General features: G+C 41.2%; 2 protein-coding genes across 4 annotated transcripts in view; one reads left to right on the top strand and one right to left on the bottom strand.

The window, feature by feature from the left end:
• Positions 1–10013, top strand: part of ENO4 (enolase 4) — a 37397-nt gene extending 27384 nt beyond the window's left edge. The window contains exons 12-14 of the mRNA XM_049764538.1: positions 6659–6726; positions 7255–7372; positions 9865–10013. Of these exons, the coding sequence (XP_049620495.1) occupies positions 6659–6726; positions 7255–7372; positions 9865–10013 (335 nt within the window). The remainder of the gene's footprint in view (positions 1–6658; positions 6727–7254; positions 7373–9864) is intronic.
• SHTN1 (shootin 1) overlaps positions 1–16510 on the bottom strand; it is a 196650-nt gene that overhangs the window by 72098 nt on the left and 108042 nt on the right. For 2 of the 3 annotated variants that reach the window (XM_049764480.1, XM_049764479.1), the window contains one exon: positions 13744–15436. In XM_049764480.1, coding sequence (XP_049620437.1) covers positions 15223–15436 — 214 coding nt within the window. In that variant the 3' untranslated portion in view covers positions 13744–15222. Of the gene's footprint in view, positions 1–13743; positions 15437–16510 lie in introns of those variants that run through there. The other variant, XR_007490694.1, reaches the window with a different exon arrangement.

Below are 16510 nucleotides of genomic sequence, written 5' to 3' on the forward strand. Positions count from 1 at the left end.
TGCTCCATTTAGGATTTCCTGCTCCTTTATCAAAAATTAGATGGTTGTATCTCTGGGGAACATTTTCTGAGTATTCAAGCCTATTCCACTGATCTGAGGACCTATCCTTATTCCAATACCATGCTGTTTTGATAACTGTTGCTTTGTAGTACAGTTTAAAGTTGGGAAAAGTAATTCCTCCCATATTCTTTTTCCCAATGATTGCTTTAGCTATTCGAGGGTGTTTATTGTTCCAAATGAATTTCAAAAGTGTCTGATCCACTTCTTTGAAGAATGTCATGGGTATCTTTAGAGGGATGGCATTAAATCTGTATAATGCCTTGGGGAGTATTGACATTTTGATGATGTTAATCCTGCCAATCCATGAGCAGGGTATGTGTTTCCATTTCCGTGTGTCCTCTCTTATTTCTTGGAGCAGAGTTTTATAGTTTTCTTTGTATAGGTCCTTCACATATTTAGTCAAGTTGATTCCAAGATATTTGAGTTTGTGTGGTACTATTGTGAATGGGGTTGTTTTCTTAATGTCCATTTCTTCTTTATTACTGTTGGTGTATAGAAAGGCCATTGATTTTTGTGTGTTAATTTTGTAGCCTGCCACCTTGCTATATGAGTCTATTGTTTCTAGAAGCTTTTTGATAGAGTCTTTAGGGTTTTCTAAGTAGAGTATCATGTCATCTGCAAACAGTGAGAGCTTGACTTCTTCCTTTCCTATCTGGATTCCCTTGATATCCTTTTCTTGCCTAATCGCTATAGCAAGTACTTCCAGTGCTATGTTGAATAGGAGTGGTGAGAGAGGACAGCCTTGTCTTGTGCCAGAATTTAGAGGGAAGGCTTTCAGTTTTTCTCCATTGAGGATAATATTTGCCACTGGCTTGTGGTAGATGGCCTTCACTATATTGAGAAAGGTTCCCTCCATTCCCATCTTGCTGAGAGTTTTGATCAAGAATGGGTGTTGGACCTTATCAAATGCTTTCTCTGCATCTATTGATATGATCATGTGGTTTTTATTTTTCTTGTTATTGATGTTGTGTATTATGTTGATAGATTTACGGATGTTAAACCAGCCTTGCATTCCTGGGATGAAACCTACTTGATCGTAGTGGATGATCTTCTTAATGAGGCATTGAATCCTATTTGCCAGGATTTTGTTAAGGATCTTTGCATCTGCATTCATCAGTGATATTGGTCTGTAATTTTCTTTTTTGGTAGCGTCTCTGTCTGGTTTAGGTATCAAGGTGATGTTGGCTTCATAAAAGCTATTTGGAAGTGTTTCTGTTTGTTCAATTTCATGAAAGAGTCTTGCCAAGATTGGCAGTAGTTCCTCTTGGAAAGTTTGATAGAATTCATTAGTGAATCCATCTGGACCTGGGCTTTTGTTTTTCGGCAGACATTTGATTACTGTTTTAATTTCATCAATGGTGATGGGGGTGTTTAGATATGCTACATCCTCTTCCTTCAACCGTGGAAGATTATAAGAGTCCAAGAATTTATCCATTTCTTCCAGGTTCTCATTTTTAGTGGCGTAGAGTTTTTCAAAGTAGTTTCTGATTACCCTTTGAATCTCTGTCATATCAGTAGTGATCTCTCCTTTTTCATTCCTGATACGAGTTATCAAGTTTCTCTCTCTCTCTTTCTTTGTTAGGTTTGCCAGTGGTCTATCAATCTTGTTTATTTTTTCAAAGAACCAACTTCTGCTTTCGTTGATCTTTCGGATTGTTTTTTGAGTTTCCACTTCGTTGATTTCTGCTCTCAGCTTTGTTATTTCCTTCTGTCTTCCTGTTCTTGGGTCCTTTTGTTGAGCATTTTCTAGTTCTATTAGCTGTGTCATTAAGCTACTCAGGTAAGCTCCTTCTTCCTTCCTGATGTGTGCTTGCAAAGCTATAAATTTTCCTCTCAGTACTGCTTTTGCTGTGTCCCATAAGTTCTGAGAGTTTGTGTCTTTATTGTCATTTGTTTCCAGGAACCTTTTTATTTCCTCCTTGATTTCATCTCGGACCCACTGGTTATTGAGCATGAGGCTGTTTAACTTCCAGGTGTTAAAGTGTTTCTTCTGAGTCCCTTTGGAGTTCACAAATAATTTCAGAGCCTTGTGGTCAGCGAAGGTAGTCTGCAAAATTTCTATCCTCTTGATCTTATGGAGGTATGTTTTATGTGCCAGCATGTAGTCTATCCTGGAGAATGTCCCATGTACATTGGAGAAGAATGTGTATCCAGGTTTCTGGGGATGGAGTGTCCTATATATATCCACTAGGCCTCTTTCTTCCATTTCTCTCCTCAGGTCTAGTATATTCTTGTTGGGTTTCAGTCTGGTTGACCTGTCCAGTGTTGACAAAGCCGTGTTTAGGTCCCCCACAATTATTGTGTTGTTGTTGATATTATTTTTCAGATTTGTCAGCAGTTGTATTAAATATTTTGCTGGCCCCTCATTCGGTGCATATATGTTTAGGAGAGTGAATTCTTCCTGCTCTACGTACCCCTTGATTAATATAAAATGTCCGTCTTTGTCCCTTACAACCTTCCTGAGTATAAAGTTTGCATTATCTGATATTAGTATGGCCACTCCAGCTTTTTTATGGGTGTTGTTTGCTTGGATAACTTTTCTCCAGCCTTTTATTTTGAGTCTATGTTTGTTCTGACTATTCAGGTGCGTTTCTTGTAGGCAGCAGAAGGTTGGATTGAGTTTTTTGATCCATTTAGCCACTCTGTGTCTCTTAACTGGTGCATTTAGTCCATTGACGTTGAGAGAAAGAATTGTCCTGGGATTTAACGCCATCTTTATTTCAAAATTTGGTGTGTCTTTTGGGTAGTCTTGTCTTAGATTAGGTCTTTCAGTTTTTCTCTTAAGACTGGTTTTGTGTCTGTGAAGTTTCTGAGCTGTTTTTTGTCTGTGAAACCATGTATTCTTCCATCAAACCGGAAAGTGAGTTTTGCTGGGTATAGTATTCTGGGTGAAGCATTCATTTCATTCAGTCTTGTCACAATATCCCACCACTGCTTTCTGGCATTGAGCGTTTCTGGTGACAGGTCTGCTGTAAATCTCAGGGAAGCTTGCTTGAACATGATTTCCCCTTTTGATCTTGCTGTTTTCAGAATTCTGTCTCTATCTGTGGGATTTGTCATTGTGACTAGGATGTGTCTTGGGGTGGTTTTTCTGGGGTCTCTTTTGGTTGGTACTCTTCGGGCATGCAGGATTTGATCACATATATTCTTTAGCTCTGGAAGTTTCTCTTTAATGATGTTCTTGACCATTGATTCTTCCTGGAAATTTTCTTCCTGGGTCTCTGGGACTCCAATGATTCTTAAGTTGTTTCTGTTGATCTTATCATAGACTTCTATTTTCGTCTGTTCCCATTCTTTGACTAATTTTTCCATTGTCTGCTCATTTGCTTTAAGTTTTTTGTCCAATCTCTCCTGCTGTATGGAATTGTTATGTATCTCATCTTCCACAGCACCAAGTCTATTCTCAGCTTCTGATACCCTGTCCCAGAGCTTATCCATTTTGTCATTCACTTCGTTTACTGAGTTTTTCAGGCCTGTTAGTTGACATGTTATTTCAGTTTGGAGTTTTGTCATTTCTGCCTTCATATTTTCTTGGTTCTTATTAGTGTTCTGTTCAACTCGATCCATGGTTTCTTGGAGTCTGTTGAGCACCTTCCATATTGCTAGTCTAAAGTCCTTATCTGAGAGGTTGATTAGTTGTTCAGTCATTATCTGGTCCTCAGAATTGTCATCTTCATTCTCTATGTCTGATGCTGGCCTGCGCTGTTTCCCCATTGTCACATTTGTATTGTGGGTTTTTCTACGTGTTGTAGTGGTATTCATTGTCTATATGATGTAGGCAGCACACTCCTCTGGCTCCTCCCTTTCTGGATGGGCTGACTTGCCTCTAAGGGAGGGGAGTCCTCCGTGGATGAAGCCTCACACTGGGTCAAATCTTAGGCCCGAGCATGTAACAGAGAAGACAGTCCAGAGAGAAATGTTTGCTTCTGTGATATAGCGCCGTTCTTAGTGTGATTTTTCCTTCTTGTTGCAATGGAGTTCTTTCCTTAGAAAGAGTGCACGGCCGCGTAGCGAAGCGGAGCGGCCGTGCTCCTCTGAGCCTCTTTTTGCCCCACTCGCAAGAGTTTCACGCAAGAGGACAGTAGACAGACATAGACAGGTCACACTCACAGTCTTTCACAGCTGAGCCCCACTGGGCCGGTGTACTTTCGCGGATTTTCCCCGCCTGGTGTCACACACAGGGAGCCAGCTTTTGCAAAGGATAGCCGGTTTTTATGCTCTGAAGTCCCTCCCTGAAAATGGCGTCTGGGCGAGCGAGGTTTCTGGAGGCTCTTTTTGCCCCACTCGCAAGAGTTTCACGCAAGAGGACAGTAGACAGACATAGACAGGTCACACTCACAGTCTTTCACAGCTGAGCCCCACTGGGCCGGTGTACTTTCGCGGATTTTCCCCGCCTGGTGTCACACACAGGGAGCCAGCTTTTGCAAAGGATAGCCGGTTTTTATGCTCTGAAGTCCCTCCCTGAAAATGGCGTCTGGGCGAGCGAGGTTTCTGGAGGCTCTTTTTGCCCCACTCGCAAGAGTTTCACGCAAGAGGACAGTAGACAGACATAGACAGGTCACACTCACAGTCTTTCACAGCTGAGCCCCACTGGGCCGGTGTACTTTCGCGGATTTTCCCCGCCTGGTGTCACACACAGGGAGCCAGCTTTTGCAAAGGATAGCCGGTTTTTATGCTCTGAAGTCCCTCCCTGAAAATGGCGTCTGGGCGAGCGAGGTTTCTGGAGGCTCTTTTTGCCCCACTCGCAAGAGTTTCACGCAAGAGGACAGTAGACAGACATAGACAGGTCACACTCACAGTCTTTCACAGCTGAGCCCCACTGGGCCGGTGTACTTTCGCGGATTTTCCCCGCCTGGTGTCACACACAGGGAGCCAGCTTTTGCAAAGGATAGCCGGCTTTTATGCTCTGAAGTCCCTCCCTGAAAATGAGAACATGCTGTTTTATCCATCGAAGGGGTGCTGCTCTGTCTGCAACTTTAACTTGGCTACTTACCTCCTAAGGTCATTTTTCCTTTTATCTCTGTCTTTCCAACTCTGTCTGATTCCTCTGAGCCTTTCCCACAGCATATTCAATTTTCCCTTGCAGTGCTGACCACACCTATTAAGGTTACTGGTTCCCACAAGACAGTACCCTCCACTAAATGCACAGAATCTTATTCACAATATAAGGCCTGAAACAAAAATAACACCAATAGGTCTCGGGAAGGAGGCATGAGGCTAGTCTTTAATCTACAACAGGAGTCTGGGTGAACAGACAGGCTGGATGGGAGGAAGCCTTGGAGTTTCTTTGTTTGCAGACTACTAGTATCTAGGCCTCTCCACTCACCTGTAGTTCTAGTGCAGTTTTTCCTCCCAAATCTGCCATAGAAATCATGGTTGTTCACTTCAAATAGCTGTTATAAATCTGGTCCCTCCAAAACAAACCCTGTCGTGACATTAAGAATCATGGCTTTAACTCTTTGTAAATTTGGACAGAATTTAAAGGGTTAGGGATTCTCCCCAAGTATTGATAAAATATCAACACAGCCCTCCTAATATGTATTCAGCATGACAGATTCCTTACATTTTGTAAGATGACTAGTGAAAACCAGTTATATAGGCATCAAATCCCCATCTGACACCTGTATACTTATGGCATATTTTGTCTTAAGAGACGCACGCCCCCATGTTGAAGGTGACACAGTTTAATTGTGTCTTACAGCTGTGATCTTAAAATATATAATCAATTTGAGTGAGCGTGATAGCTCAGTGGTGGTGTAAATGCATAGCTTATGTAAAATCCTTGGGTAAATTCCTACCCATATTAGAACTCTCCCAACACTGGGTGTGGGTGGTCTTAGTGATGGAGGCCCCAAAATCACTGCAGTGGGAGGGCACTAAAAATGTGTCAGAGCTAGTATGATGGAAGAAACTTGCTTTTCATGTAGCCAACCTAGGTTCAATCCCCAACATCCCACATGGTCCATGTACACCACCAAATGTAATTCCTCAGTGTAGAGCCAAAAAAGTAAGCTCTGAGCATCACTGGATGTGGCCCTCCCCCAAAATGTGTCAATATCACTTGGCTTTTCCTGCCCTTTGATGGGATCAGTGGTGCATTTTTATAATTTTTGGTATGTTATATTTGATAAAATATGCATACTTTTCATTGTCAGCATCCAAACTACTAGAAAAGGTGACAAGTAAAAACACAGATGTTTGGATTTTAATTCCTAAGAGATCTAATCATTTGACTCTAAAATCTCGAAAATCCTAAATTTGCCAAACTTGGGGCCACACAGATAGCACAGTGGTAAGGCATTTGCCTTGTATGCAGCCAACCCAGTACGGATCTGGATTTGAATTCTGGCATCCTATATGATCCCTTGAGCCAGGAGCAATTTCTGACCTCAGTGCCAGGAGTAACCCCTGAGTGCAGCCAGGGTGGCCCCAAGCCCAAAAATAAATAAATAAATAAATAAATAAATAAATAAATAAATAAATAAATAAATAAATAAATAAATAAATAAATAAAATTTGCCAAACTTTACATTTTTAAGCCAAGCTCCCATAAACATGGTGTCCCAGGTAAAACTTCATCCATTTCCTATGCTGACAGGTAAAAAGCACATCACCATCTTCGGAAGCACAGATGGAGAAACCTCTGATGACAGCCTTGTGGACCTAGTAAGTGCTGAAAACTGGTCAATTGCAGAATTGCTAAAACACTGCTTTTATCACGAATTGGTATTTCAGAGAAATGCAGTTTTTGGAGAGGAAAGTCATGCAACCTTTTATGAGATGGACTTGCTTCATCCTAGTCCACTGCCTCTTTTCAAAAAGCTAATCTTTGAACTTTTAAAAAGAAGAGAAATGGAAGTCTGGAGAAAATGATGAGCCTGTTGAACTGAAGGGGCTTTGCACTTGCAATCTTGCCTCCTAAATCGAAGCAAGAAAGGCAGGGTTTTCTGAGAGAAAATTAATTAGCAAGCTTACTCAACAAGCAGAGTGTCTGCAGTGTAGACACACTATCCGTTTACCTTTTTCATGGCTGGTCTGCCGGGTCCCTTCCTTTCTGGAGAGAGAGAAAATTAACTTATACAGAAGAAACCAGACCAGCAGTGATAGTGACAGCACCCTTTTCCCTTTTAGAACTGTCAGTAGAAAATGGGACTCGCCATCGTAAAGAAATGCCCTTTTTTTTCCTCCTTGAAGGCCACTGGTCTGGGTGTCCAGTTTGTCAAGTTGGGAGGTCTTTCTCGTGGAGAACGGGTGACTAAGTACAACCGCCTTCTTACTATTGAGGAAGAGCTTGTCCAGAATGGAACACTGGGTATGCTTTCTTGCTTTGTTTTTACTTAGCCATGAATAAGAGGACAAAAGCTGGCAAGGGCCAGAATAGAACTCCCCCAGCAGGACAGCAGGGGAATCCAAAGACCATAAATAAGTGCTGACAAAACTAGGATGGCATTTGCCACAATGTATATTGTCTTCCTAATGGATTATCTATTTACCTGAATGCTGGAAATGTTCCCTCTTCTGCTACTGAATGGCCAGCATGATGGTTTTCAATAGAATTAATTGATTGGAATCTCCAAGCCTACCTTTTGTTATGGTCCAAATTATACATAGAGCTTTTCTACAGCGTGCCCAGAGATAAATGCAAATGTTTTCCTAAGGGTTTCTGGAAACAATTTATTTTACTCACAACAAGTAGACTGTGTAAATGTTAATGTTTTTGGAATGGCTGGGGTTTCCAGAGAGATGAAGCAATCATTGATGAAATCATCTGTTAATTGGCAGAGGTAGCAGTGCTGGTAATTGGAAACACCCCAAATGATGCATTTTCATGTTATTTTTTTTAATATTCCTGACGCTGATGCTGTACACATGTTGAGCATTTAAGAAACCAGTAGTTCTCGCCATCATGATTCTAAGATGATTTTGTGTATATTTCAGTACACTATTCACAGACAGGAAGAAAAGAATAGTATGTATTTTTGAAGTTATGCTGACAGCACAGGAAATTCTGAGAAGCTATAGGAAAGGCTTAGAATAAAATGGATGTATGGATTATTTAAGCAAATCATTGGATATGAAAGCAAGAAAGCAGTCCCTCCTTGTAATCATAGTCCCACTTTATGGTTTGATAGAGGAATGAAAAAGAGACCAGTATATAAAGTGATCATAAATAAGGCATGATGAACACATGTAGAGTTCTTGAAATACCCCCTAAAATCATAGAAAATGTATAATAGACTAGGGTGAGACAACTCTAAAGTGAGAGTTGGAACTCCAAATTCTACATAACATTTTCTTTTGTTCTGTCTTCCTGACTTGGGGAGGCCTCAGGTCCTTAAGTGACCAATTACATTCCTAACCAGTCTTCACCACGGAAGAAATAGCTGCTTTAAGGCACCAGAAAGGACTGTAGGAAGTAGAAACCCTGCCATCTTGCTTATGACAGTTTAAACCTCTGAGCATTTCCAAATGGATAAGAGGATTCGTGAGAATTTCTCTGACATTGGCAGTGATCAAACAAAGGGGATGTGGGGAGAGTACAGTAGGAAAGGAGCTTGTCTTGCACGGAGCCAATCCTTGGCACCCTAAATGGTCCCTTGAGCAGCATCAGACGTAAACCCTGAGCAGAGGGTCAGGAGTAAGCCCTGATCACCACTATATGCGATCTCAAAACCCAAACATAATCATAATCAAAGTTAAGGGAACCTAGAACTGCAAAGACAAGTCTTCCTACTTCCATTTTTGGGTGGGAAATGTTGGCAAGAATCAAGTTCAACCATTAAAACACGGTACTGGTAGGGCCCGGAGAGATAGCACAGCGGTGTTTGCCTTGCAAGCAGCCGATCCAGGACCTAAGGTGGTTGGTTCAAATCCCGGTGTCCCATATGGTCCCCCGAGCCTGCCAGGAGCTATTTCTGAGTGGACAGCCAGGAGTAACCCCTGAGCACCGCCGGGTGTGGCCCAAAAACAAACAAACAAAAAAAATAAACCACACTGGTACTGGGGCCAGAGGGATAGCACAGTGGTAGGGCGTTTGTCTTGCACGTGGCTGACACAGGATGGACCTGGGTTCAATCCCAGGAATCCCAAGCCAGGAATGATTTCTGAACGCATAGCTAGGAGTAACCCCTGAGCATCACTGGATGTGACCCAAATACACACACACACACACACACACACACACACACAACACAATCCAGAAACAAACCACTAACCAAAAAACACTGTTACTGCCTGCATGAACCTACTTGGGAAGTCTTACTTCGGAACAGTTAGTGGATAGAAGTTTGCATTCCTGGAGTGCATTAATCTTCCCTACTGCATATTTTCTTACTTTTGTTTTGGGGGGACAACCAGTGGTGCTCAGGGGTTACTCCTGGATTGGGCTCAGAAATTGCTCCTGGCTATGCTCAGGGGAACTATATAGGAAGTCAGAGATTGAACCCAGATTGGTCATATGGAAGGTAAATGCCTCATCTACTGCTTTCTTCCTTTTTCATCCTTTTCTATTTAAGCATTTCCCCCAAAGTCCATTGTACAGTGAATATTCTAGAATATTGAGAAGGGTACAAAGCAGATTGGGCATGCATGCTATGCAATTTTTTTTTTACTTTTTTGCCATGTAATTTTTTGTATGATTATGGGTTCACCCTCAAATGGTTTTGGAACCATCGGTATGTGGCACTTCTGGATGGTTCTAATGATCAGCTCCAAGTCATAGAACAAGTAACATAGCAGTTGGCACTGTGGAATTCACAGTGAACTTTGTTTATTGTGTATGTGCTTTTCCCCCCAAACAAACAGGTTTACAAGAAGAACACACATTTCCTATCTTGCAAGAGGAAGCAGAGCAGGATGCTGACATGCCCGAGGATGCTGTCACTCTAGCTGAGGAGTCTAGTGAGGTCCCAGAACCCATCTTTCCCACAGAAGTCCAGGAGCCAGCAGCTTAAACACAAGCCTCTTTGGACTGGGTGGGCCACAACCCTGCTCAGACCTGGACTTTTGTGTTCTTAGCTGGCAGATCTGAGGTTTGTCTTCTTTAGTGTGTCTCTGTATACATTTTACAGTTTGCTCTTTTTTATTCTTTAAGTTCACCATTTAGTGAAATACATAGCCGCTTATTTTATCTGCAATTGTGTCTGTGAACACTGTCTTGGGAAGAATTACATATTGGGGGAAAGGATTTTGTTTGCATTCTGGCTCTCTTCTCTCTTTGGGATGGCATGGGGTCAGAGTCTAGTTAAGGGATCATTCATTCTGCACCCAACTCCACAGTCAAAGCAAACAGAACAAATCAGAACCTCTCTGGAAGCAAAACTTGACACTAGATGCTCTCTATGCCAGGAAGAGGCACAGCCCTTCTGTGCCCAGCCGACAGAGAATTAGATGTGGCCAGAAAGCACAGCAGCCACAATCCTGCCGCAACTCTGGGCAGCAGTGGATGAGCTTACTTCTTTCTCTCAGATTTCTCTTCCATTCTTTCACTGTTTCTTCCCTGAATCTCTGATTTTTCAAACTTCAGTCTTCCTTCTATGACTGACATCTTTGCAGGTCTCTTTGGATTCTTTTTGGAATAAGAATGGGTAAAAACTAATAAGCACACCAGCAAATTAATATAAAAATAAGTATTCAGGGCCTGGAGAGATAGCACAGCGGTGTTTGCCTTGCAAGCAGATGATCAAGGACCAAAGGTGGTTGGTTCGAATCTCGGCGTCCCATATGGTGCCCCGTGCCTGCCAGGAGCTATTTCTGAGCAGACAGCCAGGAGTAACCCCTGAGCACTGCCGGGTGTGGCCCAAAAACAAAACAAAACAAAAATAATAAGTATTCATATTATATACATTTAACAGTTGACTAAAATGGTGGAACATATAGGTTGACAGGATTTTCTCTTTTGTAAACTATAATTAAGATTATACAAAATGAACCTGTTTAAACACATATATTTAGATATACCAGTATCTAACTTAGGTCTCCTATTAACTTTCCCCCAAATTATATAAATCGAATGCACTGACCTGTGGGCTAAGTCTAACTTTCTAATGGACTCTTAAATTTTTCTTTTTTACTTTGTTATTTTGGTTGTTTATGTTTTAGGGCTATATCTGGTATTACTCAGGGCTGGGGGACCAGATGGGATGCCAGAGATGAACTGGGTCTGGCTGCGTGCAAGGGAAGTGCCTCCATTGACTCTAAGTTTTTATTGAGCACTCTAGGGATTCTCTTAAACATGCCAACAGGGATGTAATAGGCCTTATGATAGGGTGGTGCAGTGGTTTCAGATCTGAGAACTTCAATTTGTGGTCCTTGCCTGATACTTAACAACAAGCACCTAAGTGAAAGAAACTGGAAACTGGAATGTGGGAGATGATGCAGAAGTGTAATGCGGGAGACTACCTAGGACTCTGACATAACTGGAATTTAAAAAAAAGAGAGAGGAATCAGAGCAAAATGATGTAACTAAGATGACAACTAAATTTCAGTTACTCAAAATTGGGTAGGACACTTGCCTTGCAAATGGCCAACCCAAGTTCGATCCCTAGCATATGGTCCCCCAAACACTACCAAGAATGACCCCTGCACATAGAGCCAGGTGTGGCCCAAAAAACTAAACAATAGCACAACAAAAATGTGAAAAAATTACTCAAAGAAGGGGCCGGCGTGGTGGCGCTAGAGGTAAGGTGTCTGCCTTGCCAGCGCTAGCTTAGGACGAACCGCAGTTCGATCCCCCAGCGTCCCATATGGTCCCCCAAGCCAGGAGTGACTTCTGAGTGCAAAAGCCAGGAGTAACCCCTGAGCATTACTGGGTGTGGCCCAAAAAATTACTCAAAGAAGCAAAGTAGTACCCTATAGTACCCCATAGTACCCCAATCATTTCTAGGTAGAATTTAGCCTATTTGCCTTTATTCCACTGGAGGATTGGGGTCACCAATGGTGAGAAAGTATTTTAATTTCTTTGTCTTAGCAAGAGGAGCACTAAAAATCTATTTTTCTATATTTATATCATGTAACAAGTATAAAAATAAATATTATATGTGACATCATCCATAAAAGAGATGAGAAAAACCAGTCGTACCCCAAGTGAAGATGGCAGCAGGTTAGGAAATGTTTGAGGAGGAAGAACCTGTAACTAGGGCTAGCCACTAACCCTTCTAATGCCAGTGATGACCATGGGTGGCTGGCCCGCTGCCATAGGAGCTCCTTGATTTATGACAGATGATGAGTCAACATGTAAATTGTGGCCCTAAATAAATCATCTAAACATTGTAAGGTTCTGTTAAGTATGTATTTTTATATGTGTATACATTGATATATTTTTCCCTGTGACTTTGAGTCTAGTCCTGGAAAGAATTATGATGATTACTGATAACCCCATCCATTTTCAATAGCTCACTGATAACAAGATGATGTGGAAGGTGCAGGCTGGCGAGCAGCCACTTTCCAACTGAGACTACATGAGGCAGGTGGGTCAGAGAGTCCAATGGTTAGAGCTACCACAGGACTGACCATTTCAGGAGCTCTCATGGAAGGAGTTTCCTCGAGACTAGCTCAGATACAAATTAAATTCTTCTTTTCTTAGAAGAGAAAGAAGACCTTTTATGTTCCATTGAAATAGCAAATGCTTACCTTGACCTTACTATGGCCATAAAAACTAAATCTCAATTACCAAAAGTAATGGATGAGGGTTCAGAGCGGTGGTGCAGGTGGTAGAGCATTTGCCTTGCATGCACTAACCTAGAATGCAGTTCAGTCCCCTGGCGTTCCATATGGTCCCCCAAATCAGGAGCAATTTCTGAGCAGATAGCCAGGAGCAACCCGAGTGTCACCAGGTGTGGCCCAAAAAGAAAAAAAAAACTAATGGATGAGAGGTCATTTATATATTTAAGTCAGAAGGAATGATAATGAATATTATACTGAACAAAATTCCTCAAAATAAACCACTTTATAGAGATTTAAGGTAATTAACATTTCTAACTCTATTACAGTTTTCTTAAAGAATAACAAAATGGGGAACTAGAATGGCAATAGAGAAAATTTTACATTGATCAACTGTGGGATTACTGTACTGGTCGTTTCTACCTCACTGAGTTACTCATTGAATGGAATTATTTTTGAATGTAGCACCTTGGAATGGTCTTGAGACCAGATTGTCCCACCTCCAGGTGTGACAAGTCTTTCAGATTAAAAACTTGGAGGTAGAGGAAGTCGGTCCTTAAATTTCTGGATCTCCTGGAAGCTGGCTGCTTTTCTAGGAGCTAAGGGTAATGTGGGGTACTCCTCAAAATCCTTTGTTCTCTACGTGTGTGTGTGTGTGTGTGTGTGTGTGTGTGTGTATGTGTGTGTGTGTGTGTGTAAAATATTTTCCAGACTGCCATCTGATTCCAGACCTGTGTCTCTCCAGTGTTCTGGTGTTATCACCTAGGACTTAATTCAATAATCAACATAAACAGACAACTCAGTAGACACAGTTCAACAGATTGAACACATGTCTTCCATGTGGGTGATTCAGGTTGGATCCCCAGCATTTTATGGTCCTCTGAGCACTGCTAAACGTTATTGCCAAGCATAATCCAGAGTAATCCTGGAATACTGCCAGACGTTGGCTTTCTAACCCCTACCTAAAAACATGAAACAACCTAAAAAAATAACAACAACAAAATGTCAATAACCACAATGAACTTGAATGGAAAACTCTTGGTGCTTTTTAATAAGTGTAGTGAGGAGTTCAAATCACAGCATAACAATTAATTAAACGAATTTAATGCAGTTTGTGGTTAGTCTGTAATATAGCAGTATTATTCAATTAAGGGAAATCATTTGAAATCATTCTATTTTAATTCCCCATGAGGGGACTGTTCAGTTACTGTAAAATCACCAGAAGAACATGGCAACAGTCAAGCATAACAAACCTACATAAAGATAATTATCTCCAAATTTAGGAAGTACATTACCTGCCAACCCACCTCTTTAAGCCTATGCTTAGCACACATGCAAAAATAAAACACAACTACTGCAATTATGACTATCATTTTCTTTTACCCTTAGGTGAAAACACCTGACAGTTACATGCTTAACCATGCCAATAAAACTCAACCTTTCACTTTCTTTAATAGTAAAATTACCATTACAGAATCATTGTCATAAAAAATGCATTCTAGTACATTACCACTTATTTAAATAAACACCAATTTTGAAATAATCAACTTTGAAAAGCTGTATACGTTTAAAAAAATCCCTGATTATATGTCTATTTATTCGCCATGGGAGCCTGAAATATTGTACTTTAAGAGACTAACTACCACTTAATTTCTTAAAAAAAAATATAACAAACCTGTGCAATGTAGAACAGCAGTGAAGCAAGAACATTGTTTGCCTGTCACTTAGCTTCACCTAAGAACTGTAACAAAATATGGTACTTGTGCTACATTAGTACATGAAAAAGAAAACCACCCAATCATAGTTAACTTATAGTTGAAAGAGCATGGTTTGCCAAGATAATGTTTTTAATTTCCAAGTTTTGGACTTCCTCTCAATTCTACATTCAGGCCACTAGTGCATTTTCAACCAAAATCTGTGGGATGCTTTGAAAATAATCAGCATCAAGTATTTTCAACTTGTACTAAAGGAAGGACTTGTGTGATTTAACATTAACATGGGACCATTCAGTTGATGGCAGCTCCTGTATGTTTTAAGTCCATCAGTCTACTAGATTGTCATTTGTATGCCATAGTCCCCAACAATTTTTAGGTTATTTTAGTTTCACCACCAAACAGAAACATTTTAGGGAACTTTGTACATTACATAAATCAGTTATATTTATCAAAAGACCTACAAGTACTGCAAACTTGAACAATACATCGGAGGAGGAGTATACACATTATCTAAAAGAGATTTCTGTAACCACCTAAAGGAAGTCACATGTTCTATAGTAATTATAAAGAACCTTATCCCTATCAAGATAAAAACCAAAGACTACTTAGGCTGTAGATTGTGCTAACTAGCTTATAGTTGTACTGCTTACAAAAGGAACACCAGAAAAAAAACTTTTATCCTGAATCCAGTGACAAGAACAGAATGTCCATAGCCCTTGCCAATCTAAAACCGAAGATGTGCTTATTGAAAATGGCTTCCACACATGTCATCTTTCTGGTTTCTGGATCAGCAGATGGAGCTGTTGGAATCTTGAGTTTTTCCACTGCTTGTTTCTTTGTATTCTGGTTTCATTTCACCTTCTGCCTCCTTGTGTTGAGTTGGATCCTTTTCCATGACCTGGTCTTTGGTTTGAGGCTCATGTGTGGAAACAGGATCTAAAACTACAACTGGCTCAGCTTGCTCTTTACTGCCAATCCTCTGTCCAGTGTTACTGGGAGGCCTAAGGAATAAAGAGTTAAACAAATAACATGAAAAACAGAGAGACAATATTTGTTTTGGATAGTCCCACATTTAAATGAACAAAAAGTGCCAAATATTCTAAATCTAATCAACATGCACAGAGGTTTTTTGAGGTGCCAGCCATTAGGGGAAAAGTATATATAATAAAGTCATTAGATTATATATTAGTTACACAAGGCCAGAGAAAGAAGGTGGGAAAAGCCAGCGATTAGCTGTGGAAATGTTCAAAGCCAAGCACACCTACCTGCTTAATTACACGCTTTTCTCAGGAAGCTCAAAGCCAAAAATAGGTCCTGTGTACCTCTCCACTGCCTGTAACCCAGATTTTGGCCCTTCCACTCTCTTTGGAAGAAGCCAGTAAGCCCCCAGAAACATCCAGTTGTGGCTTAGCTCTAGGACATTGTGCCAAAGAGGAAAGTTATTCACCCTGATCCCCCATGGATAGCAGGGAGTCCTGTCAGCTTCCCTCTGAAAGGACCTTGGGGGTGGGGGGATGTAAGCAAAGGAACATGGCAGCAGAGAGAACTCAGTATAGAAGCCAAGGTTAATGCCTTTTTCTCAAAGAATCGTTCATTGAGATATTTCTTACTGAATCTCAGCAGTTGCTTCCATTTCCCACAGAATTTCCCCTCCTTTCTTCTCTTCCGATGCAAGAAGCAAGTGCTTCTTAGGCAGAATGATGGATGATCCCCTAGTACAGACAGAGATATCCTGAAATCTTTGTGTTGTCATGTGAAAAGAAATCAGACTGTTGGTACCTAGTCCTCTCAGAGGACCTGGTCAGTTGCTGGGAGGCTGAGCTGAAGTCTGATGCGGGGGGGCCTTAGGCTGAGCAAGGGTTACTCACACCTATTTGGGCTTCCTGGCAAAGATCCAGAGGCTTACCATAAAATGGCACTGCCTGCCCTACCTCTCACTCTCAGGAAATGTACTAGAGGACAACCGGGCAGGGTCTGTCCATTGTTCCACCAGCCCCTTAGCAGAAGCTCAATTTCCACAATTTCTGCCTGACCCTAGAGCAGGTCAGACATTCTTTCCACCAAATAATTCTCCT

Source organism: Suncus etruscus, chromosome 17, assembly GCF_024139225.1.
Source record: "Suncus etruscus isolate mSunEtr1 chromosome 17, mSunEtr1.pri.cur, whole genome shotgun sequence".
In the NCBI taxonomy this organism is placed as follows: Eukaryota; Metazoa; Chordata; class Mammalia; order Eulipotyphla; family Soricidae; genus Suncus; species Suncus etruscus.